Source organism: Zootermopsis nevadensis, unplaced genomic scaffold, assembly GCF_977971745.1.
Source record: "Zootermopsis nevadensis isolate Lab colony 2312 unplaced genomic scaffold, Znev_1.0 Znev_ptg000021l, whole genome shotgun sequence".
Taxonomy (NCBI): domain Eukaryota; kingdom Metazoa; phylum Arthropoda; class Insecta; order Blattodea; family Termopsidae; genus Zootermopsis; species Zootermopsis nevadensis.
In genome coordinates, this window is record NW_028259153.1 from 9,297,268 (window position 1) to 9,325,267 (window position 28,000).

Consider the following 28,000-nt stretch of genomic DNA (forward strand, 5'->3'; position numbering starts at 1 on the left):
GAAACTTTTTTTCGTATTAATTTAACCTAAAAATGTAACCCCTTCCATGCGATGCTTTTCGTTAAATAAAGTTTCTCATTAGTACCGTAATACATAATTTACATGGCTCAAATCTAAAATATAGTTTTAACTGTTGAGAGATTACAGGAGTGTTTTTCACTAATCATATCTCTTTCTCGCTCTCTCTTACCAAAAGGTCCAACATTTATTCGCGATATACATCTCAATTACATTATAAATAATGTTAGCATCGGACAAGTTTTTCATTACAGAATTCTACTAAGACATGTCACTAATGGGCCAAAAACAAAATGAAAATCTATCTCGTTTCGTGACAGCGCTTACAAAAGATTTTTTTTAAATTTTACTTTTCTGTCATTAATGTGGATAACTGGAAATCTTCTCCACTTTCCGTTCTCAGATACTACGGTACTATTGCATCAAACAGACAACAAATTTTAAGCTGAAAGTTGACAGTTCTGGCTTCTATGAAACGCACATATAGATGACTATCCCTTGACTACTGGATGCACAGCTTCTGTTCCGTTCGCGATATTTCACAGAAGTTATTTATGGACACAGCGTTGCATCTGCAGCCGCAACCAGTTTCCGTTCTTGTTCTGAATCAACCTAGCCAGGAAGTTTGCTGCGGAGAATGTGACAGATTCTTACGTGTCGTCAATCTCCTGATGCACCACCTTTTAAAAGACGTGTAAAATGGCGAAAGACAATGATTCACCGGCGTGCTACGAAGGAGTGGCGTAATGTTAAGGCTAGACAGTTTAGTGGTCACCTTCACGATCTGGCCAACTTTGCTCCCAGAAAAATGGCTTCAGCCGAAACAAAGGAAGATCCACGGTAAAGTGGTCTTTCTCACAGACAATAACTATTTTCAAGAAATTCTCAACATTTTATGGAACCCGAAGGTTCATTACCGTGTTCACAAAAGCCCGCCACTGGTCCCTGTCCTGAGCCAGATGAGTCCAGCCCTCACACCCCATTCTATTTATCTAAGATCCATTTTAATATTATCCTCCCACCTATGTCTAGGTCTTCCTGGTGGTCTCTTTCATTCTTGTTTGCCCACCAGAACCCTGTATGCATTCCTCTTCCCTCGCATGCGGGCTACATGCCCTGCCCACCTCATCCTCTTTGACTTGATCTCATTACACTTGGCGAGGAGTCAGAGATTTCTCTCTCTCACACACACAAGATAAAATTAAAATCTCAATACATTTTATGATCCTGCAACAAAAGCGAAAACTTGAAATCGATTGCAAACTTTTCGGACACACTGTGGAAAACCACGTGTTCTGTGATGTTTCAAGTGCAAAGTAATCGAAGTTGACATGACAGTAGTAGACAGGGGAACAGTTGTGTCAAGTACCCACAATACGACAAAGATACCACGCATTAATTATATATATCCACAATCCCTGGAAAAGCAACCGATCTAAAAGGCAGTGGCTTTCAAACATGTGACGATCAAGGCGCGCCTAAAGGGCTGTGCCTGGACACACCCCGAATACAAGCCCATACGTTGATACTTATGATTCACAAAGTGACACGATTACAATGCTAAATGGCAATAACATTGTCATTTACTAGTCCATTGTTTGATCTGACGTCACATTCAATTTTGCTATCCGACGTAAATCTTAATGTAGGCGACTGTGTAGCAAGCTGATCGCTTAATTAATGATGTATCAATGCTGATACAATACACAGTACAAGATACACTACTGATGCTTATGGAACTAACATATACATCAAATCTACCCTTGTGACGGTCATGTACAATCATCTTTACTTGAAACAACATTTAAGATTTTCGTAAAACATAAATGGTACTATAGGCATGGCCTAATATCGCCTAATATGGCTTTCCTCAGTCCTTCCAAGTAAATATTGGAATAGAAGGTCCCCCTTACAAAGAACCACGACAGTTCGTATGTTACTTCCAATTTATTACTTACAGACGCCTTAACATTTGACACAGAATACCCTATGCAGTTAAAAAAGTGTCGTTGAATAACCAGAGAATCCAGAATTGATGCGGAGTTGTATCATGTCTACAAACGCACATGCCAAAAATAACAGTCAAAAGTTGTCTATAAATGGCAGTGGGAAGTCTGTAGAGAAACCTCAAACAACTCACGATCGAGATCCTCTAACAAGAATTACGAAATTTTGAAAGCCATTTACGAAAAGAAGCTACCTGGATCAGAGTGGCGTGTGCCCTTGGATACACTGTGAATCGCTTAAACCTGTGCCATAACGCTTGCCAGACATGACGGCAGAGGTGGTGATGGTGGTGTCAGTTATGGTTGGGTGTAGGCCAGAAGCTGATTCACTTGACTCTCACGGAAGCCAAGGGTCTACGAGTCCAAAACCCCACTTCAAACGGACGCGTGAAATAGATGATTCTTTTGGTTCCGAAGTTTCACACTAAAATCTGTTTGATGATGATGATGGCGATAACAACACGGTTTGACTGTCATATGAGTTGCCTACCTCACAGGGAAACGGCGACAGACAGGCAGGCATGGATCTGTAAGGGATTCTTAGGTAACGCTAGTGCATGAAGAACGCGTAGTAATATTACAGTTCATCAAATAATAGGTATAATAAACTACCAAAAAACAAAACCTTGAAGAACAAAGAGAAGGAGAAAGACGCACAGCATCCAGAAACAATGGACCACATTAATAACAGGTCGCCCATCCACAAGACAAGACGACGTAATAATATACCCAAGGAAATTCAGTAACAGAACTAAAATACAAGCTTCAGATAACATACATTACAAATGCTTACGACACACCGTCTTGGAAAACGAACATGTAGTTGATCTTTGGGTTGTGACCCCGTGTGGAGTCACAACCCGCAAGACAATCATCAACTTCGCCGTGAAAATCTAGAATCTCACTTTCAGAATATCAAGTTTATTAGAACACAGGAACAATTCGGGGTAATAAAATAAACCGAAAAAGGGCACAAATTGAGCGGATGTCAGTATACGGTCTATCCATTGCAAAAGATAAGTAAGCGTCCTTGGTGCGTAGCTAAGCACAGCGTCATACAGCCGAATGAGGGAATGGAGGCGTTTCTCCACACATTCTTAACGTCGGCATTATGCGTGGTTACCTTCACGATCCAGCCGCTTTACACCCGCGGAAATAACCTCGTTCTACTCACTGTACAGTGGCCAAGAAAACGTGAAAGGTTCAAAACTGTCCTTTCTTCTCAGTAGGAAATGTAGTACCCAAACCTTGAGAAGAAGAAAAACGAAGCAGGCGTAACCATAACAAGAAAGCAAGAAAGAAACCCAACACAAGGGTCTATACTAATCAGTAACAACACATAACAAAGTACTAAGAAATATTAACGAAGCACGTAGACCTGACAGGAGAAACAAATAGGAGTGGCCCCAAAATCATAATTCCAACACTTGTCTTCTGGAAGAGAGGAAAAAACAACAACAAACAAACAAACCAACAAAGAAACAAAATATCTAGAATTACCAAGTAAAACCTATGATTCAGTCTACATTCAGTTTAAAATCAACGATAACCGATACTTGGTGCTTAGCCAAAATAATTAAAATATCCAAAGTTAATATGAGCCGGCGTAGCTCAGTCTGGCTACGGACTGGGCGACCGGGGTTCGATCCCCGACGGGGGCAGAGGATTTTTTTTTTCTCTAGCCTCTGCGTCCAGATCGGCTCTGGGGCCCACCCAGCCTCCTATCCAATGGGTACCGGGGTCCTTTCCCGGGGGTAAAGCACGGCCGGGGCGTGATGCTGACCACTCACCCCCATCTAGTGCCGAGGTCAAGAATGAGTAGGAGCTATACCTCCACTCACCCCAAGCGCCTACAAGGCGTATAGTGGGACAGATTTTTTGCTTTAAAGTTAACAATAGGAGTTTTACGTCATTATTAAAAATGAAACAATACACTCAGCGTATGCTACAAGCAGGCAATCGAGGTACTTCGTTCCTAGAATTTAAACCTTAAAACTACAGTCATTTTGGAAATATTTCCCCATATCGAATAGTAAGCTCCTAGCTAAAGTCCTGGCAGATTCGAGTCCTGTGTTCCTTGATTTATTTAACAAAGCTTCTTCAAGTGCACGGATTTCTAGCTTAAAAATATTACAACACAGTCCTTACTATTTTAATTCCCGCGTAATTTACCTGGAGGGACTGAGGGAATTTATGAAAGACTTCAGTCGGGAGTCAACCTACGCGCAGACAAGTGACAATCGCTCGGCAGAACACACTAGCTTAAGCAAAGTTCGGTGGTACCTTCAAGCGTAGCTGAGTGTCTCAGGCAGAGAAGAGAAAGGATAGGTGAGTGGGTGGCACCGTCTCCTAAATATATCAATCCACCAACACAACCGAGTTTAAACCCAGCTGTCACGGGCTAATTACGGCTTATTAATAAAGCCAACTTATGAACAGCCATAACAAACGCACGCTTGCCAACGTAATGTTAAATGATTACTTCCGGACCGAGACCATCATTCTGTACGCCTATCACCATCAAAGCAAGACACTTCCAAGTCGTAAAACAGACGATAAAATTAATTCTCTCCATGCTTTAACCCATTTTTCGTGCCAGAATATATTCTACAGCAATAAATATTTTGGTTACTACGCACGCTTCAGTTTCAATTTTGAATTTTTAGTCTTGCTGATATAAACACGATTGTTTAAAAATGTATACCCTACCTCCAAGGAAACACACTACATCCCTGTTACAAACACCTATTTAAAACACAGTGGTTAACTTTTCGCATCACCTGCAGTATTTAAAATCCAATCACTGAATTTTTTAACATGGAGCGTAAAAATTCAGAATGAATAGCAACTGTTACTCTAAACAATATTAACCGATGATGTTCGTAATGAATATTCATTGTTTTTTTCAATAAGGCATAGTCAGCAATGTTATATAATGGGCGTAACTCTTTATTCTGACACCTACAAATAAAGTTTGATGGTAAAATACCGAGTATTGGACGTTTAAACAGGTGGAAGGCATAGTTACCAATGGGCCTTTCCCCTGAAAGGATTAAACTGTTTGGAGATGCTGTTACGAAATTATGTCCAAGAAAAAGGAGTCAGAGAGGTTAATGAAAGGGGGACGTCTGAGGGCAGGAAACTCTACCCGGCAGAACACCTTCATGCCACGTGGACTTCCCAGATAAGAAGATGGGGCAGCAAGAACCTGTCAGCTGTTACTGAACAGCCTCTAGAGTTACTACTGAATTAGGATCTCGTCCAGTGCCTCTTCACGCACACACACAGGTCCTATTTTTAGGAAAGTGGGGGGGGGGGGGGTAGATGAAATATAACACGGTGTAAACACGCTCTTGCACGTCCGTGCAGACAGAACACGTCAGCTTCTGACGTCCATCAACACGTCAAGAAGTTTTCATTCGCTTCGACGTCTTTCGCAGTGGCGTCACAGCAGCTCTTTGTATAAAATATTTCAATCACTGTAGAAACAACAAATTTTTAAGACGTGTTCGCAACTAAAAGTTTTAAAATATGATCCAATTAGTATTGGCATGTCAGTCTCTCTGCATTTAACACGCCGACAACCGCCGAACGGATTTTCATAAACACAGATAATGGTGAGTTTTATTATAATGTGAAGAAACATTCTATTTTCGTTAACATCGGATAAGGGGCACTTCATAAGATGAACAAACGCGATTTTGCGAGAGGGAGTAATCTAAGGAAATCCAAGAGATTTTTATGGGGAATCCCCAAGCGAAGTTCATCGTTACCCAGCAAGACCTGCGCCAGACACCTCGGCCACGCAAAGGTCACTCATCTCTGACAAATATGAAGTCACTGGCGCTATTCAGAAAGGTCAGAGATCCAGTTCTGGTAAAAGCACCAGAACTCATACTCTTTGTTTACATTTACTTCTTTGATGCTGTCTTTGAGAGTCACGATGTTGTGGTTAGAATATGTTTTGTATTCGGCAGGTGCAGTTTCGAATCTCGGCTGGCAGCACCAAGGTCTGGCGTTGTAGCAGTGTAGACACGAATTATAAAATAATATGAATTAATTTTTCTCACAATATCATCATAAACTTACTTATTTTTCTAATACTGTTCATACACTGCATGGGGCGGATTTATAAGCAATGTACGCAGTCAATGTAAGGCTGGTCTCGATCTGTCACTTCGTATCTGATACTAAAAGACGTGCATCATTCATATCAGATTACATGTAAATGCGGTCTTTAGATACCAATAATAAAGGATGGTATTGATGCGTTTTTAATAGTATCATCTAAAAGGCGATTATGATCAGTAGGCCTATAAGAAGAAAATAAACGAATATCATATGCACATTATAGTTACACAAATCAATAAGTATGAACCACGTGATAAAGAACATACAATATCAGATCTTTCGCAAAAACTTTATTAACTCGGCGACAGTAAAGAAACGGAGAAGAAGAAGAAGAAAAGAACAGAAAACAGACTTTGAAAGTTTCTATGCAACAAAACTAAAACTTCACGTGCAGCTGGCTTTCTGTAGCACTGAATCTTGCTTTGTGCAAGACTGGTTTTGCTTGGCGACCTGAGCTTGACAAGAAAATTAACTTCACCAACTTGCGTGTGAGTTCAAAAATTCAGGGACAGTAATTTATATTTTTGAAGATCGTGAAATGAACGAAAGACTGATTATAAATATACGAAACAGAAGTTACAAATGCCAAGGGTGTATGAAACTTCAGAGGCACGAGTTGATACGGTGATACACATTTCACTCGCAGCCAATGTGGAAGGTACACAATTCGAATAAAGCCCAAAACCTGCTTTCCTCAGTGAGGTTTTCTGGCATTTCCTTAGTCTCTCCAGCCACATGCTGGGATAGTTCTTAGAAGTAGGCCAATGACGGATTCCTTCCAAAGGATACACACATTTTCAACATAAAAATTGAAATTTTCAACAAAATTTAAAAATTGCAGAAACATCCAAGATTATATATATTCTACGAAATTATAGTGACAATTTCATTGAAACACTTTCCAAGTAAGTACAAACCAGTGAACTGCTTAAATCACTATTTCACAACTGACAACCGACATACCACGATGTGAACTTAAAAGTACAGCGACATTTTAAATTCAAATCCGTCCCTACATATTTAATAATATGTAGTTCATAAAGTAGTGTGATCTTACTAGGCCATGCTTTACCTCATCGGCCTACGATGAAACATCTTAGTCAAACAACTGCTGCATTGGTATTTTCAAAATTGCAATTTTTAATCGTAATATATGTATCTGTCTCAGGTCATTTAATACTAATTCCAAGGAACAGTCGTTGTTAAGAAGCCAAACATCGCTCAGGTGTTAAAGAAAATCCCAGTCTTCTATGAAACCCAAAGGTTCATTACAGTATTTGTAAGAGGTCGCATCTTGATCCTGTTCGTAGGTCAATTTCTATGAGACTACACTGCCCAGTATTCCAGAAAGCCATCTTCAACTACGCAGTGATGAACGATTCTGAATATATCGACGCAATGGCCTGTGTTCTAATGTTATATCAAAATATAAAACGTTTAGAAAAGCCTGCTTCAGTCTTAAAACAATCCCTTAACGTAAGATTCAGTCCACATTACAATCCAGACACTGTTATCATGACAACCAGCCTGCATAAAAACAGCAACACGACACGACAATGTCCTGTCTGGTATGGTCATCATGATGTGGTTAAGAACCAGTCCTCATCAGGTAAAACCAGGGAGCACAGACATTGTGTCTGCTGGATTTGTGATATTGCACGCTGAGTTGTAATTACATTAGCTACGCACTCATGCGGTCGGTCATCTGTAAGAACGAAGTTGTTCGACTGCAACCTTTCTATATTCACCGCCACATCAGAGGGTAAAAAAAAGCAGGAATCGAAAGTCAAGATAGCGTGTCGCACATCTGAGTAATGTCGAAGGCAAAAAGTTTACATAACACGTAACAAGAGTTTTCAGAGCCATTTTGTAGTAATATCAGTCGCATGCAGTTCTAAGATCTACGCTTGTCAACGTGATTTGAAATAAACGACTGGGAATAGGTTGCTTTCGATATTACATGACCAGTTTGTTAAAAAGAACAAGCACATCCGATTGTGATCTGATCTTAAAGAGATTTATCGATTTTCTCACCCACAATTCTGCTACCTGCACAAAATTTGTCTGTGTAGTATTTTTGTTTGTCATCAGTCTTTCGACTGGTTTGATGTGGTCCTCCATTTTCGCCTATCTTGCGCCAATCTCTTCATTTCACATATTTTTTGCAACCCACATCCTCAAAAATCTGCGTCACATGTTCCAATCTTTGTCTCTCCCTACAATTCCTCCCTTCAACTGTTCCTTCCATTACCAAATTAACCAATCCTGGGTGCCTCAGATGTATCCCACCATCCTATCTTTTCTTCTCGTAAGATTTTTCCACAGACTTCTTCCTCCGCCTGTCCTGTCTAAGACCAGCTCATTTCGTACTTCATCAGTCCACTTAATTTTCAACATCCTTCTATAGCACCACATTTCAAATGCTTCTATCCTCCTTCTTTCTATTCGCACTCAAAACTGACACAAAAAACATTTCAATGTAATATGTACTGTTACATTAAGGCATTTACATCGACAGTTATCGACTGTCTTTAGAAACTATTCAATAATTGTAAGGCAACTTGCACATAACGTAATATTTCAATATCGGGTACAAAGTTATCCCTGTACCTGAGCACCGTGCCAAAACGACATATGGGGAATGGACGGAAAGATCCACGCATTCGTAACCGCGATGCTAGACTACATTGCGTAAGAGAGCAACCACGTCACTTTGCATCTGTGTTACTACAGAATTTTAATTGTTTAAAAAAAGAAACGGAAAATCTAGAATGATATACTCAAAACATTCGTCAAGTACTACAATCGAAAAAATAATTCTCTGTATATGATACAGCATTCGCTTCCTAAAGAATGAAAAATAATCTTAAAATCCTCATTAGTCCATGTCAACGCTTAAAAAATTCTAACCATTTCAGTTTTTCACTTTATATGACTTAAAACTGTTCCAATAAGTTAGCAAGTCTCAATGGACAGATCTTTACGTTTAACTCATCTTTTTCAGTGATAATCAAATAAATTAATTATGCGTTCTTGTAATGAAGCATTGAGGAGGTTGTACCCGCCACGTTTCCAGATTCCACCAGAATAAAATGTTTTCAATACGGACTTATTACTGCCTTCATAATGGTCACTACAGACGCAATTTTGTCACTTCTGATTATTCGGTTGTCCTGGATACGCTGTTAAATTTATGACTACCAAGAACGTGTTACATCAACACTTCTACTAAATCCAATTCACTGATACTTTGAATTATTATTGTTGTTGTTGTAAATCAAATCAGAAAGACGAGATAATGGTGGATTTAGTACTCATGGGAGAGATGAATAATCCATACAGAATTCTAGTCGGATGATATTAAAATGGGATGGAATTCGAAAGTTCATGACACCTGAAGATTAATTAATAAGGCTTTTCATTACAGAAATAGCAGACTAATATTACATAATTGACAGATTCACAGATTTATATAAAACAGTATTCACACTTCAAATATAGCTCAGTTAAAATGGGCCAAGGTTCCTAACTTCTACATTCCGTGAAGAACAGACATGTGTATTTACTGTAACAACACTTTGGCGCTCAAAGACGCCTAGCTCCTCAGGCAACCATCAATTTATCGAGGCTTCATTTCATGCACATGACAGTTTGTTTTCATTGCCTGTAACTGCCACTGATTTGCAACAGACGCCATCTCTGAATTGTAAATATAACCTCACTGTTTAAATAATACGATCACGATTTATTTTTAAGAACCTCAATTTTAACAGAAGTAGGTCGCAGAGCGCTGCAGTTCTTAAAAATATGGAATATCTTGGACACAACACGTCATACGTTGTCTGCTTTGCCGAACATCCTTCCTTCTTCAGCGTAGTCCGTGATGTATTTAATTTAAACTTCTGCCAAGAAAGACTCACTTGTGTGTGTGGATTTCACGACCATAAAGCACCAAGAGTCTACAGTTATCAAGACATACCTCATAAAATATATATTGCAATCGTTATGACCACCTTGATATTTAACACGTGCTTACATAACGCACATTATAATGGTAAGAGTACGTAAGAAACAACTAGGGCCCGAGTTAGTCAAATACGACAGAAGTGATTAGTTTTCCAACACACTAGAAATTAGCACTGTATAAGAAAACTTACATTTGTTGCGACTACCCTGAAAATGAAAGATAAATGTTCCAGCAACATATTGGTGACCACCCACAAGACTACGAAGGCGACACAGAAAATAACCTTCTTTCAAATGTATTTACTAAGGACTGTCCCTGTTTAAAGACGAAATTCTGACATATTCTTTCTAGTAATAACACCCTACAAACCACGAAGAAGCTAGCTGGAAATTTATACAGTACCTAACCAATGTTTATACCTCTATTATTCTTCCATTAAACCCTCAATAACAATCACATGAAGAGGGCTGTAATTGTTTGCTTTCCCACTGACAGCTTATAAACCGTGTCCACCATCTTGACCTTCGCCCTTAGCAATGGCCGAGGCGTAGAAGGTATCAGAGGAAAACCATCGGCCTCAATTCATCTCCTGTCCTGATTAAATAGAAAGCTGCGACGGAATTGGCGTGGAATCCAATAACGGGAACGGAAATTGGGGGGTGGGGATGGGGGGAGGACGAAATAATAAGAGATGGGTAAAGCATAAAGAATGAAGACGTATAATCCACCGTGACAAATAGATAAATCCTGCTTTAATAAGGAAACAGATAAGTAATGACTTCTACAAATATGACGCAGACTTTTCCTGCAATAACAACTTGCAGACCGCCAGATTAAACTGCGCTCAGCATTAACAATAGTGACAGTTCAATGTGCCGGATAGGATTTGATCTTTAACCCTTCAAAGTCAAGTGGTAACTATAAGTACCACCCGCTTTAACAATAAATAATCCTACCTCTTGATCATATAGTGTAGTTGTTGGTTTCGTATGAATCTCACTGTAAACAGCAAGTATTTCCTTAAAAAGTATTAACAAACCAAAGTTTGTTTTGGTTATGGGTTGTTTTCTTTGCGGTAAGGACTGGATGTTTAAATATTATTCAGAATACCTTCGGCTTCAAAAATGCAGAGTTGGTACCCAAATTCCACGTTGCTCTGCATGTCTCCCAGTGTTAACATCAAAATTCCGCCCCCCTCCACATTAACGTAAATCTTTTTTCCAAACGCCACCCCCAAGGCCAATATCAAAATTCAAAATTAACGCAAAGACCCTGATCAACCTCCCCCTCTCCATTTCTTACCCCATCCTGTCTCCTAAATCCCTTGCCCTTACTAAACCTATTCATACCAGAAGGACGAGCGGGCACTGCCTGGGAATCTTCGTAGCTGCAAACCAACTTTATACCCCCCCCCCCCCCAATTTATAACAGTAGTGCCTATCGCTACTTCCCCCCACTTTCTCTTCTCTCTCTCCCCTTCGGCTTCAAAGTCTTAAGGACACTTTTGCACAACACAAAATAGGACGCGGAAAACAAAGGCTTTCAAATTTGCAAAAACAACATTGTACCAACAAATACAAACCGAAGGTCGGATGGTTCCCATTTCTGCTTCGTATTAGGGATATATTTTACTTTCAGCCCAAAGGCCGGATATTCTGACATGTTTAGTCATTTTACTCAGTTGCTACGTTACAGGCTTGGTACCTAACACATCCAGACGTCTTGAATGGTTGGCATAACGTCGTTAAACAAACCTCTATAAGGTGGCGGCGACCATGCACAGATAAGAACAAACGACTTGGTATGTGGGTGACGTCACCAATTCTAGGCCTATCAGTCATTCAAGATGAATCTGACATCAAGACATGATCCACTTGAACTCAAATATCACGCTCTTTGCCAATAAAATTTACTCTTAAAGTCACGATGGGCTTAACTGCATGACTTGAACTGTGATCCAGAACTGAAATCTGAGATAAATGTTTTCAGCATAGCGGAACCGTTTAGAGCCGCTCGTAACGGCCGCTAAAGCGCCGATTTATTTGCCCCAAAAAACTGTCCGTACTTCATTCAGATACAGACTGACATTCGTTGTGCTTAAAACCCACTACACAATGGTTACAGCATCAATTACAGATCTCAAGGGCACTCATATGACCCCTGATCACTTGCCCTCCCGGGGCTATGAGCAGATTATGACTGTTACTAACATGGATTGCCTCTAAACTCACTTCTAATCTTACGGTATTAATCTGAATTAGTCTTAACTGAACATGGTTTAATATAAGGCTACTCTGTCAACAATTACCCACTTGATGAAGTATACGTACTCCAAGGCTCAAGGACAGTGTTAACGAGTGAAATTGATCCAATCTAAAAATTTGTAACTACGTTTATGTCGGCCTACATCACGAAGGTACTTTGCGTTCACCTAAATAAGAAACTATTATTTGACTTGATCATTTGAGCTTATTTATTCCAATTCGAGCATCTGTTCATGGAGTCAAATCATCAGGAATATCTCTTTCGGAATAATCTTTTGGTGGAACCCCTAGTTAGGTTACTCCTTAATGTTCCACGTCATCATGTTATTCATGGATGAACCGTCAGAAATTTGACCCACTCATCTCCCACTCAAAATCACGCCTCTGGACCCCAGCCTGTGGCAACATAATCCAGTCGGCAACATCAAAACAAACGGCCTCAATCATCAGGGTATACAGTATCATTAATCAAAACACAAGACACAGAGGTGTTTAGCTTAATTTATCAGACATTTAACACTGTCTTGACTTTAAAACGAAAAGTGATTTTCTAAATGACAGTTGAAGTTTTCTCTGAGACCAAATTTTAACAAACACAAAATCGGGTGCAGTACACACGCTTTTGACCTCAAGGATATTATTGAATAACAAAAACTTTTTAATTTGAAATTAGCGCAATGAGGTTCATGATACATATTTTGATAACGTTTAAAAAATAGAGATCTTATGTATAGCTTACATACTATTCAAAAGATTGACCTACGTGTAAATAATGTGTTTATTTATTCAAGAACATTCATTTTACTTGGTACGAATATGTATTGGAAATGAAAGAATTTGAAATCTGAACTCCAATACTGGTCAAAGGAGTGGAGATAGTTTTGGTAAAACTCTTTTGCGCCATTTAATTCATTTGTAGGTTATTTAGGGCCGTTGTTACGACACGCTGGATGGATTTGAACTGATAGATTAAGGAGAACCAAGAAGTCTCAGTCAGGATGGGCGGTAACATAACAGAAACTCTGTTACCATCACTCCATAACACTTATCTATTCATTTTGTCTCTCGAAGGAATTAAAGCGAGAAACATTTCCTTTTGTTTATGGCCGCATCAATAAATTATTTTGGCAACTCTGACACAGCATAAGATGCATTTACGTGTTGTTTCGCCATTACACTTGGTTACATCCGGCAAAGAAAAACCACAGACATAGTTCTCTCTTCTACGCTTCCAAAGATTATATTTTATGGACTTGACATCTTGAACAGCATCTACTCTGTCGGTCCAGACGGCTAGTTCCTTGTTATCTCATTCATTTTAACTTGTAACTATGTTAACAACGTTGTTCTTTAGCCTTTGTGAATAAAACCCGTTGCAAAATCTTTATAACGAGGACGAACAATGGCGGTCATTGAGTGCTACAGTGTTTCAGCGAACACAGGCTGCAATACTTCATGAAACAGCTTTTGACAGACCAATGTGGCCTGCGTGATGAATCGCTACATCAAATGCGGCTACACTGCTGCTCTCTGTTAAGTAGAATTACACGGCGTCCAGGGTCGGATAATATTTCGGCCGGTTCTTTGGCATACGTTAGTAACCACAGAGCAGAATGAAATTAAAAAAAACATCTGCGAATGACGACTAGTTGAGGAAATGTAAAATGACAGTCATTAAATACTTCAGTGGCATACTCGGAACCATGCAGAAACCGCGAAAAACCTTGTCCATTTATATTTTATTGCCTATATCTAAGACAGTCACAACTTTTTTATGCTGAATGATAATCATTATAAAAACAGGCTGATATTTAAGGCCGCCAACGAACGGACGTTCGGCATTCCTACGTCGAACCACGTTTGTGTTGGTGATTCTAGAGTTAAACGCCAAGTAGGCTTAGATTACCTAACAGTATACTTTTCCTTGTCCATAGTCGTAACTACTTTTGACTCTACGTCTAACAGCATACGTGTGCGTTACATCTTTTAAAACAAATAATGCTGGTGTTCGGCCTTATGAGTCCCTGTGTCTGTCGTATCCCTGCCGCGATCAGAACGCTGTCCGCTGAGAGACAGACACTCCTCATGTATCGCGCCATCTGGCTGATGTTTGCGCTGCTTACCGACCAGGGACTGAGGATTGATAACCACTGACACCCCAAAATTTGGCCACAGGTGTAATACTTCAACTGCGACACGTCCCATCCTCCTCACATAACAGTTTTCTTAAAAAGTATTGGTATCAGAACACCATCTGCCACCTCGCCTACATATTTTAGCTGTATATCACATCCTTGTTTTACGAAACATGCAGTGTATAAGCTTCAGACATGTTTTCAACAACAAAGGAAGAAAATTGAAGGCCATTGCTGTTTATAATGAAGACAAAATTAGGTTGGCGCTAGAGTTATCACTATTTATCCTCGCATGGCAACGGATTAAAAAAATCACAACGGATTTCGGGTAAATTTGTGATCTTCGCCTATGCAACTACATGAACCACAGTCCTTGAGAAGCTAAAATCTCAGTTGAGAAATTCCCAGCATTTTATAAAACCAGAAGGTTGGTTGCCGTGTTGAGAAGAGTCCGTCACCTGTTCTTACCCTGAGCTAGATCAATAAGATCCAAATCCTCTCATTCTATTTCCCCAATATCCATTTTAATATTATCCTCCCATGCACGTCTTTGTCTTCCGAGTGATCTCTTACCTTCAGAATTTCAGACAAAAATTATTTAATATTTTATGCAATCTTTGCAGGAAATGCATAGCGAGAACGTATTATGATCTAATCTTGTCTGTCCAGTCGATTTAACTAGAGAACCACTGGGCGGATTTGGATGAAATGTGATGTGGAGGTCGTGCTATTCTGCACCACCCCAAAATCGTACTTCTGAATATCCTACGAGTCGTTATCACGCTGTTGTGTTAGCCCTGTACAGTACAACACTTATTTTATATTCCTCCAGTTTTAGTGGTCTGTCAGCGCACTACTATCGAGATCGGATCATTCGACACTGAATATACTGAATTGTTTGCGGGTTTATTTATTTTTTAATTAATCAAAGATAAATATATTTTATAGATAATATTTATATTTGAAATTCAAATAAGATTTTAGGTTCTCAAGGCGCCAAGTATAAAGATGCCTGTCTTCTGGGTTGTTGCGCCGTGTTGTCAAGACAACCCTGAAGACATTTTGATTAATTCAAGTTCCAAACTGTAGAAATTATTATTTCAACTTCAAACATTCAGCTTCTTTCTCTTTTATTCTTTTTCATTACAAATAATTAAAAAAGACAATCACAGACAATGCATCTTCTTAAGAACAGGTAAGTTTATTGGCGTATTAATTTACTTTGTATAATAATACACTGTGTTAAGCGCCACTGTGGCAGTTTTACACACTTATGGAGTGACACGCGGCGAAAATAAAGACCATGTCCTATCTTTCAAAGTAAAATGCATCTATAAACACAGCACATATTTTAACGTTCCTCAGTCCAAAGAATGAATACATTGTCTGCAATGAACCACTGTAGGTCTTGCTTCCTCATGTTTCGTTAATATTCAAGACACCAATGTGTTTGTAGCTAGTATAAAGGATCACTCCGCCATCATGTTGGAATTCTGAAATCGCACAAACCACATACCAAGTCGGAGTACATGTTACATCAACGAATTCCAGCCAAACCAGTTCATGAATCATCAAAATGAAGTCGCAAGACAAAACCTATCTATAGTTTGCTGGGTCCAATTGCACTCATGACGTTTGCTTTCTGTGTTAATAACCTGTACTGAAGTTGAAGGTTTTATAAAGATATGCAAACTTACTATACAGTGTCAAATGATACAAGTTTAAAACATTTGTAGGATATCTAACAAAACCTCGTTGAAAATGAACATGTTTCAACAGAACATAAATTATCGTCACTGAGAACCACCCAAAGGCAACTAATTCTCTATTCCATAACTACCAATTTCCTAGTAATTTTCATACAAAAATTTCTGTATGTATTTCTCGTTTCCCCTATCCCACTTAAGTACCAAACCCCTAGACATAAGTGCCTTTACACCACAAGCAGAGAGTAATAAACCATTAAGTTATGTAATTTACAGTCTCCTATTCGTAACGTACCGTTTCGCCCTTAAGAGAGAGGAATTTAGATAATTTGTTCATTAGAGTGAATGTTAGTGGAATTTTTTTTAAAAAAAGAAATTCTGCGAAATTCCCAGGAATTTTCAGGAAGGCTTACACAGTGGCCTAAAAACGTAATTAGTCAATAAACATTACGATTCCTGAATGGAAAACTCAGTTTCTAATTTCACATTTTGCGTGCCTTTTCTTCGAGCTGGAGATGGAATTACAACTACTGTCGTAAAACGACAAAGCCATGGATAAAATTTATATTTACCCAACAGCAGTTTCTGTTTCAAATTAAATATACGTTACATAGTCCTGCATAGTAGGGTTAATGGAAATGATAAAATGGATTATGTATTTGGGCATTCAGGGCCTATTATAAGGTAATACCTAGCATTTGTCAGGAAGGACTGAGAAAAACAACGAAATCTTACACCAGGATTTTCAAGATACATGATTGTTAAACAAAACCTCAACGTTTGTCTCTCAGTTTCGAGTGTAAAAAGAAAAATCATCATCAAAAATCACAAACTCCGATTATTTTTATACTACCTGATAAAAGGGAGACCAAGTACCCGGTTGCTATTTAAAGTTGTTCTACTAGCAGTCAGCTACTGCAGCCAGAACATTTGCCTGTTCTGGTTCCAGTATTTCGCAACATGTCGTTTGTAAGACAGCGTGTAGCAGAATCACGTCTGGATACATTGAAAGACACTCTCCAGCATGCATTGCGTCAGAACACTGGTGCCATAAGGAAGAAGGAGAGATGATTTGGGGCATCAATGGATCTGGTTATAGCTGCAGCATGGGTCAGCAGAGTAACACTTTTTTGTTACAAAGGCAAAATTAAACCAAGATGATTGATGTTATACTACGTGCTTCTTCAATTTAAACCTTGACTGGATGACTGCAGACCACTAATCTATTGCTCAACACACTATATATATATATTGGGGAACTTGTTACGAGAACCAACAAAATATTATCTTTCTCTAATTGTGTAATGCTCAAGAGATTTCCCTCATTTAATTTCATACAACTTAAACAACCAATAAATAAACTAACTCGAATCAACTGTGCTCTTCTGGGTTGGCGGTACATATGTCTCTCACAACAGGTCTGCATGCCACGGTGAATATATAAACAGCTGTTTCTTTGGAATTAACCTAGTCATCCTAAGCGTAGTAGGCTACTTTACCAACAGATCTATCAGAATTCACTAAATTCCACTTAAGGTACAACCGCTTCTAAGTCCATATAAATCCATAAACTGCAATTCTCCTACCGCGTTATCCCGTATAACGGTTGCCGTTGATAAAGCCCGGTTTAATAAACAATAATAAACTAAGCAGCGTATCATGGTATTCTCGAGTACGTAATCATTCGTTGTCACAAATCAGTCAATTTTGATTACACTCAGAATGAATGTCATTACCACTCGAAACCAGGCAAGATGGAAGCATACATGTTCAGGAAGACGGGGATTTTGTAATAAATATACATGGCGACTGAACAGTCCGGAATATCTATGAGTTTCAACTGCTTCCTGCGTTCCCGTCTCGGTAAGGGAGACTGTTGGCTTGAAATATGCAGCCGAGTTGTCACGATGACATTAACTACAGCGCCGCCTATCAACTCCGTGGCGAAAAACACTGACAGATGTATTAATGAAATAAGAGCACAACGTTACTGCATCAATAGTTCTCGAAACTGTGCAGCAAACCACAACACACTGCCGACAAATGAGAAGGGTGTACTTCGAAAACTCCGGCGTTCACAAGAACAAAGTGACGACATTCTGTATGGAATTTGTCTGTTAAGAGAAAAGAAAATGAAAGACAAAAGAGGAAGGAAGCAGAAAGGGTGGAACATGGAAAGGACAAAAAGAAGAGAAGAAAAACAAAGGAAATTAAACTAAAGAAGATACAAAGAATGAATAAAACAGAGGAAAACAGAAAGAAATAAAAGAAACGCGAATTGCATAGCAGATTGCTGTTGGTGCTGCTGCCATCTGTTGTCGTTTTGAGTACCTCTTATCTGCAAGAACTGCATTTCCGATAGTGAACGTTATCTAATCAACAGTATATAGTTCAAATTCAAATGACATTTTTAACGATTATGTGTAACAAACTTATGAATGAGAAAAACACTTTCCCCGATTGTAAAACTGGCATAATCTATTCCATACGCAAAGGAAAGAAAAGACGGTTTGGAAGGGAACTACAGAAGAGTTTAAATTCAGTCGGTTTAGGTGTGGCATTTTATGAAATCCTGGTTGGTAGACCACAAAACTGATTAATGAAAAATATGGCGTAATCAAGGTTTCAAGCAGTGTCTGTTAAAGGTAAAAGAACCACGGGTAATATTTTTATAATTAAAACAAAAATAGATAATTAAAGAGTCAAAAGAGGCTGTATTTATTGGTGTCTGGCGGACTTTGAAAAAGTTTTAGGCTCAAATGATAGAGAAAGTCCTATGGTAAGAACAATGACACTGTTCTTATGTGTATTTTGCTGTGGTCATTTTTGTGGGATTGACCTCTTTGGCCTCTGGTTACTGTCATTGACTGTACTGAAGTTACGTTGAGGATCATTAAATACTCTTACTTAATTGGTATAAAATCTACTTGACTTTTGTTGCTATTCGCAAAACGAAACTTACGATGAGTGGATAAGTGAGGGCGTACTTTATGATTCTCCGCGTATAACTACTTCTCTTCACGGACGAGGCTTTTTTTTACTATTCAGAGCTATCTTTGGTCATGCCACATTTCTTTTTCCATCCGAGTTATACTTATACTGAAATTTGGCAGTCTTGAAAACATTCATTCTTGATACGTGATCTACAAAATTCTGTTTATACTAAACTATTGTATCAGTTACTGTATATATGCAATTCTTTCCTAATTATCTCTTTTCTGCATACTTTTAGAGATCATACCATTTCCACTTCTGCTGCTTCTGTTTTAAATATTCTGTCTTCAATAATAACAAGGCTTCAATGCACAGTGGCGCAGGAACGGTCATTGCTGTATGAAATTAGATCAATTTTTATTTCATTGGTACTTGCTGCCTCAATCATCAGGGCGATGAGATTGTTCTAATGTAGTTCCATCGACAAATATTTATATCTTATGGGATAGTTACCTTTAAATGTCATTATCTTAGTGTTTCAGTTCTAGACTGTACTGGATACATGTTTTGTTCAACTGGAACACGGCCCATTGGAAATAATTTTTTGCCTCGTGAAGTGTTTCATAAAATTTTTCAGCAACACGGATTCCATTTTTGTTGACTTTATTTGATGATGCTACCCATGTAGATCTCGAACAAAAATGACTTCCCTGCCTCTTGTGTGTCTAATATATTTTCATCAGTTTCATAATTAGTTGGCTTTGATGTTCATTTATTGCAGGTAACAAATTTGTTGGTGCGAACCTAATTACGCTGCACGCCATGTCTTTTTCCGTGTCTTCTCGTAAAATTCTTTTAAGTAACCCATAGAACAGAGTCTGATACAAATTGACAGGTCATTTAGGACTACTTGATTTTTACATTTTAACTTTACAGTTAAGCATTCGTTTGGAAATTTGTATCACTTATGCACTGTCTCGAATAATTATTGACATCTTTTCTTCGTATAAAATAATCTGGCATCCGGTTAACATAATTTTTTTCACTTGGTCTGGTATTCCTTGATGTCACTTTGCGTTCATTTTGCTCTTTGTCGCTTGTAGTTAATTCTGTGCGAAAATCGAAGAAACGATATTTGGACTGTCTTAAGGCCTGTACGCACTAGGGCACAAAGTCGCTTGATGTGCCTCAACAAGTCGCAGTGTGTTCCGCAACAAATATCATGTGCCGATACATGTGCCCGGTTATCGGTTGAGAGGCGGCAACACGAAGGAACATCAAAGGACGTCTCGAATGTTGCAACAGCTTGCGTGCAGTGTGGACGTGTCGCGGGACCAGCAATGAATGTACAATGGTCGAACGATCGTGTTTTAAAATTGATTGAATTATACCATGGAAATCAATGTCTATGGAACTGGCAACATGCCGATTATAAAAATCGGAATAAAAAAACAGATGCATGGAACAGCATCGCGGAAGAAATGGGATCACCACGAACATCATCGAAGCGAAAATGCATAACATTCGCTCACAGTTTATGCGCGAAAGAAAGAAGATTCAAAATTCTATAAAGAGTGGTGCAGGAGCTGATGAAGTGTATGTTCCAGCTTGGTTTGCCTACCAACATTTATTTATTTATTTATTTTGAATAATGTGGACCCTGGCGATTCATCAGACACTTTAAGCCAACACAGCCAATGTTCAGGTGGAATAAATATAAATAAATAAATGTATACATCTGAGATGTATAAGAATCCCCAGAAGCCAAAAATCTCAAGGTTGTGGCTAATCTTGTCTCTGGTTTCACTGAATCTCGAAATTTTGTGTTAGTCTTCGCAATTGAGCTCCCGACCATTTGCAACAGTACCTCGAAATCAGTTCTCGTCATTCTGGTAAAGTTGCAAAATGATCCGTCTGACATCTGTAGGTTTGAAAGTACACAACGTGTATCCCTTTCTTCTAAAAAGTTTCTTACCCACACTCTCTTCTTGCCCTTCGATTTCTTTTCAGCTAAATGCACAGGTCAACAGCACCTCCTCTTCCGACATCTTAACATACAATGTGGACGGATGTATCGGTGTCTCATGTCGCTGCGACATGTCCGCTGATACAAGTCGCTCAACTTGTATCGCAACATGTGCCCTAGTGCGTACAGGCCTTTACTGGATACTGGGAACGACCCGTTCTTCAAGTGCCTGAGCACTGCGGGTCCCAACTTTTCGTTGGCTCGATCTATAGACATTCGGTAGGACTCCTTGGACGAGGGATCGGCCCGTCGCAAGGCCTCTACCTGTACACAGGACAGCACAACACAGAGAAACGCGGACAAACATCCGTGACTTGAGTGGGATTCGAACCTACGGTCCCAGCGGCAGAAGGCCCACGCCTCTGACCGTGCGGCCACTGCAGACCCCTTGGCCTGCCACACTTATTTGTATATTTTAGTGTCTCGTAAATACGCACTTAATCTTGTGTATTTTGTTCTTCATCTTTACATACTTTATTCATAAAAATGCATAGTCCACTTTGTGAATCGTACACCATAGACCCTTAGGAACCTTGCAGCTGTTCTACGTCACATCTGCCACAGTTCTGATACCGAATGCCGTCTGCTACCCCGAAATAATCGAGGTTAGGCTGAGTCTGTAGCCTTTTCAAAGAACGAACTAGGTCTATCAAGATAACTAAAGTGGATCTGACAGCTTATAAATAAACCGATGTTGCAAGAAAGATAGCCGATACAGTACCATCTACTAGACACGCTTCTATCAGCATAGCCACTTTTTGGTCACTTTGTAAACGACTTTGGGTTAATAAGAGCTTTCAAGAGGTTTTATTTCTACATTCCAGATAAGTTATACTCTGTGGGTACAAGTTTTAAAAGCTTCTGCACATTTGTGCCATTAAAAGGCGCTGTAGTTTATGTCGAGTTGTGGGCCTGTTTATTATTTGACACCCACGTGTTTCTTTTGTCAGTAAGTTGTCTCATATACAAACCGTGGACCGCGATCATGAATGTGATTTCCTGATTACTGACGACGCGAAATTGCATTATCGTAACAACGCATTGCAGTCTGTGACTGATTCTTGATTTGTCAGAAATGCTGTTTGTACTACTAAACTCTTTAATAATAAGAATACCAATAATAAATTATAAATACATCTACGTCTGTTCACGCTGCTACCCTGTTGTCTTCTTCCTGGATTCCCAGTTATATAGTACTCATTTAATTATCCCATGTTACATCTAGTTTTACGCCTTATATCTCCCACTTTACATTTACGTCTAGTTGTAGGGCACAACAACCTAGAACATATATTTATACTCACTGCCGTGAGAACCTTAATTCTCACAATCCTGGTATTTTCGTTAATGTTAGTAATAAATTATTTATGTTTGTGGAAATGTTAAATAAGGGCTCAGACTCAAAGCTTGTGTTACATCATTTCACCGGGTCTTTTTCAAGTTCCTGGAAGTGACGTCTGTTTATCCATGGATATACCTAGAAGGCAAGAAGCCAGCTAACGGGCCAGAAAAGTGTATCGCCCCTCAAACTAACATTTCTTTCCAGGGCTATTGATAGATCCGGATCACGGAATGAGATGCAACAGGCGGACCATTACAGAGAGACCGTAACAAACACGGGCGCTGTGTGGTATGGGGCCCAACCTAAAAATAGTGACCGTTACACAAACTTTGTCTCGTGCCTGTGTGTGGCACTTGTCACTGTTTGCGTAACCTTGGCTTTCAGTTATTTCTGTTCCGGTCTCGCTGACAGTAATTATCGAATTATAATGTAGGGAGCAACTAATGAGCTGTGACGTCTACTTCTTTGTTAAGTGACATGACAATCGCAAGAAATAACCCTTAAGCCCAATCAGAGAAATGAGTGTCACTGAAAACTACGAGTTAATGTACTCTTGACCCAAAACACCCCAACAGAGTTCAGGGGTAGAATTTTACCACGTTTCTTAAACGCCCTGTTTGGAATTTTAGTATTTATATTTATTCGGCTGCTGTTTGACTTTATTTTCAAGAAATTTTCCACACCTCCTAAGGCCAATGGCTGAGAAATGTAACGAATTAAAATTTTTATAATAGATTTATAAGTAGAATTTTGCAAAGTCAAGATGCAATGAAGGTAAGCTCTCGACTGTATGGTTGGGACGATACTTGTTATCAAATGGACCTTCATACGCGTTAACAAAACTAGCGTGTATGTGATCAACTACAGAAAGAATTAAACATAATGCGTATTAGTTTTAAACTACGTTTTGTTCTCTAAAATTCTTAAATTTGGTTATTATAGATGAATAAAATGAAATACTAAAACAGAATCAGGGACGAAAGTGTTAAATTGAATACAAAACGAGTTTTGGGGCCCCTCCTAATGAGGGTTCCAAAGGTCTAACCTGTAGCCTGACATATCGAGAAGCGTGGAGAACTTTTAGGTAAACCTTAAAAATTGCCTTTGGAATTTGGTCGAAAGTATTTGTTTTGCGTATGATCAAAGTGGTCGTAAATGAATTGTACACAAAACTGTATACGACTCCTGAAAATGCCACGAACTTCTTTTCAGTGTCAACGTTAAGAAACAGGCTTATTTACGTATGTAACATTATTTGATCTTATGATGGCCCTACTTACAATTCTAAGCTGACTAATTGTAAAATGAAAAAATAAACAACAAATCTTAAAGGTAGTTATGCAAATATAAAAAGGCGACAGCTGTTAATCCGTAGGATTTGAGGTTTTCGCGACGGTGATTCTGAAGATGGCAGTCTTCTGGGTTGTAGCTCCATGTAGTCGTGTAGAGATTTACCGACATTTCATAAGTATTTGCTACCTCCATCATCAGGGTGATAATAATGGAGGACCTCTGAAACGTCTGCAAACTTCTACCAGACTATGCGGTGCTACAACCTAGAAAGCAGACAGTCATCTTAAGCTATTAATCTGTTTATCTGCAACCGTTATCTCTGAGAAAGTTAATTTCAACAACAGTACTGAACATGTATATTTCTAAGCGTCGTATTTATTCACACGTTTGAGATTATAGAATATTAATCCTTACTTAAAACGGATCACGAATATGACAACGATACTACAGTTTTATTTTATCTTTCGTTTATAAAACTCTGACCAACTGTTGGTAACAGTGCAACAGCAGTTATTTTTGGCATAAAACACGCTCTTTCTGGCAGAAAACGTATTTACGAAACACGGCATAGAGCTGAAGATTTCATTACGCAAAGATGAACATGGTCAAGTGCCCGGAAGGCGCCGGGGGGAATTGTACAGAATGATCAATTTACTGGGCATAAACCCCTTCACGCACAAAACTAGGAAACCACGAATGAGTGTTACGAACCTGAAATTTGTCTGTAAAGGCGCTGGATGGTAAACGTCGTACTTCAACACGTGCAATTATTAGGCAGCTTTTAGAAGTGATTATAATTTGAATTAAGACGATTATATAACGGTAATCGGAAAGGAATACGGAGTAAATAAGGAGATAACGCATGAAAGGCTTTCTCCGAGATTATTATTATTAAAGTCTGCCGGACAGGTTTTTCTGAAACACACTTCTATTCAAGTAGCCGCATGAACAGAAATCGAAAGCGCGCAGATCGGGTGAACGAGCTGCCAAGAAATGTCGCCAAAGTGGGAAATTATTCGATGTTCAAACAGTCCTTAAAGTGTTCGTCGACTGTCGAGCTGTAAATTTCTTGAGAAATGAATTCCACATCACAGGACATGACACCGCAATGCACAATCTTGATGGACGACATCAGACGGGTGTTATTTCTTTAGAAGTAACTTTGTTATAGCCTTCCTCAATACTGACGAACACTTGTATTTTAATTCACATTACTTGAAATAAATGTCAATTAACTGTGGTCGACTAGCATATCTTTAAAAATTATGAACGCTGCCCCATAATGTATAAGGAGGGGCCCGTAGCATATTTAAATTTCAAATTAATTTAAATATATGCGTTTCTGTTGTGAAGTAGATTTTAAACACAAATACGTTGCCAAAATTTAAAAATGGGTTCTACTCCAGTTGTACCTGTTTTGGGTGGAAACGGTTTCTTATGCTGAGTTTCATTAAAGCACGTTGGAATTTAAACAAAGTCACGTTATTTATGAACAAATTCTGTGTTCAATTTTCATAAAAAATATACTACACGACTGTCTCCACAAGCTAAGCTTTTCGCGTAGTCAAAAATAATTAATGTTAATATTTTCTTAAATTCCAAATAAACATTTTTATTCAAACATATTCTTATCTCTTTATCGATTACAATAATTAGTTACAAAATGGCGCTACTCCGTGAATATTCAAGTACTTTCTTTTCTCGGTTGGTGATTACATTACACATTACTGAATTCAACAATTTATGCTTCAAACAACCTGATTAAAAAAGAAGAGTAATTTCCCCACAGAATATTGTGAACACTCACCTACTTTAAGACATGGAGACTATTAGTTACTGTTAATACAGATTGTGCATTATAACGCTGTCATTATAAGAGGCTTTTGCAACACACCCCAAAGAAAGCCAAGAGAGAATGGAGTTTTTGTTGTTCTTCCAACCAGACTTTTCATCGTGAGACAAGAAACAAGTTGAGGTACTCACCCGTCGTGGAACTCAGGTGATCTTGGTGACGTGCTCGAGGCCCCGTTGTAACGGTAGTCTCTCGTCGGCGACACATCGGATACGTCACCGTCAACAAAATCCTCTGGTGGCGAGGGCTGTGCCGAAGACACGAGCGATGACTGCCTCAGGGTCGTCGTTGAGGACACTGGGGATCCCTTTGGCGTGGCAGCGCCGCCCCTGAAACTCGCTTTGCGCACTAGACTGGGGCTTGCCAGCCCGGGGTGCATCTGCAACATGGCCGTGGACGACGTCTGTTGCTGCTGCTGGGGTGACGTGGGTATAGCACCATACGTGAAAGGGCTGCTGTTCTGCCGGGCGTGGTAAGGTATATTTTCGTCAGTTTCTGTATCGTCAATGTAATTTACGTCCACCAAATCGTCAAGAACAGTCGACGTATTCGTCGCATTTGTACGATCCCCGCTGCCGCCAGGAGCGCTTGTGTCGCTAGCCCCGTAGCCGTTGTGCAACTGTTTGACTGGCGGAATGTTGCTGCAAGTCGAAGCCGTGCGCGCTGTTAATGGTAGGTTGATGACGTCACAACTTGCAACAGAGGGCGGGCTATGGTGATGCTGGAACGGACGAGGTGGCTGAAGGTCATTTAAAGTCGCAACGTGCCTCATGGTAAAACTGCGATCGCCATATGGGGAAGTAGCAGATGGGGGTAGGTCTGGGATATTCTCGACTGTCAATAGCATGTCGTTGAGGAGTTCGTCCAACGCTCGGTGGTGATCTTGTGGTGAAAGAGGTGTTGCTGTCGACGTCGATGGTGATGGCTGCAGGAGGGAACCACCGTGGCCGTTGAGAGATGTCAGGGGTGGCGGTGGTGATGCGGAAGACGCATTAGAAGTGTTGTTGCTGTTGCTATGGTGCTGGTGATGTTTGTGCAGTAGCAGCCCGTTACCGGCCGACGAAATGCCAGAGTCCATGGAGACAGTGTGCGGACTGCCGATCACCACCGCGCCGCTTGCAGTCAGCTCCTGCTGAGGGCCTCGAACCGGCGTCTCCTCGCGCTGACGCTGCTCCTGTTGATGCTCCAATTCTTGCTGCTGCTTCTTCGAGATGGTTGCATACAGAGAACCGTCAAGGGGCCCGAATGTGTGACTCACTTCAGCCTCCTCCCCACCTGAAAGAGAACAGAGCTTGACAGTTCAAGTCACCGCTGATATTTCATATCTGGGTTGCCCATGACCAGGAACGACTGAATACGAACAATCGATTTTATCCATAAAATTATTTCCACTTTGATTATGAAAATTTTTCGATTCCAAGTTTGTTAGGATACTCACTGTCGAAGGAAATGTGATGTATCAATTTGTGGGTAGAATAAAGCTGTAAACTCATAAATTATTGTCATAGGAACTAAAAAAGATTTCGAATCACTGGTTAATATTATAGTATTTCATGTACTTTTACGATAACTCTAAATACAGAAGGCGTTGCTCACTTGAAACAAAATTTCTCGTAACGTGAGTCAAACTACGATGTTTTATTAAGTACCACGCCATGGTGGAGTGGAGGGGAGAGAAAACAGTATGTTCCTGTCGGGAATCGAACCACAGTCGCTCTACCCGGAGTCTGTCGCTGTACTAACTAGGCTACTCAGCTAACATACTATAAGTATAATGTTTTTTTAGAAAAATAATCGCAGTTATAGTTTAAAAACTTATTTGTTCACGGCCGAAAATTAACATCCAGTGCGTTGTAAATTTTTTTGCGATACGTTTATAATTCTCTCAAAATCTATACCAACATCTTTACAAGAGGATATTCTGGAATAAAAACGAAGTTCAACGGATTCCGAATAAAGTTGTACAAATCGCTGAGATAAAAAAAAAACAATCCGACACACAGGAAAGGGCATTACAGTCGACGACAGATCCCAAGTCAAAGTCAGAACTGCGATTTTCAACTTATGTTAACTTACAGTGTAAACAGACACAACGAGCTACATTACCGACGCAGATGCTGTCAGAACCCACGCACAAATCCAACAAATAAGGACTTCTCACAACTGACTGGTTTGTAGCGAAAATTATTTTAACATGGCACGTTCTGCTGGTTACTGTACTGAAATGGAATAATTTTAAAAGCCAACTGCGGAGAGTCTGTGACGTCACGGGGGGAGTGGGGCGGGCGCCCAGTGTCTCTGGGAGGCTGGGTACTCATGTCCTTAC

At 39.6% G+C, this 28,000-nt stretch overlaps 1 protein-coding gene across 16 annotated transcripts in view; it reads right to left on the reverse strand.

Moving 5' to 3' along the window:
- LOC110834412 (focal adhesion protein tensin) overlaps nt 1-28,000 on the reverse strand; it is a 394,970-nt gene that overhangs the window by 24,123 nt on the left and 342,847 nt on the right. For all 16 annotated transcript variants that reach the window (XM_087352426.1, XM_087352421.1, XM_087352424.1 and 13 more), the window contains one exon: nt 25,806-26,949. In XM_087352426.1, coding sequence (XP_087208552.1) covers nt 25,806-26,949 — 1,144 coding nt within the window. The remainder of the gene's footprint in view (nt 1-25,805; nt 26,950-28,000) is intronic.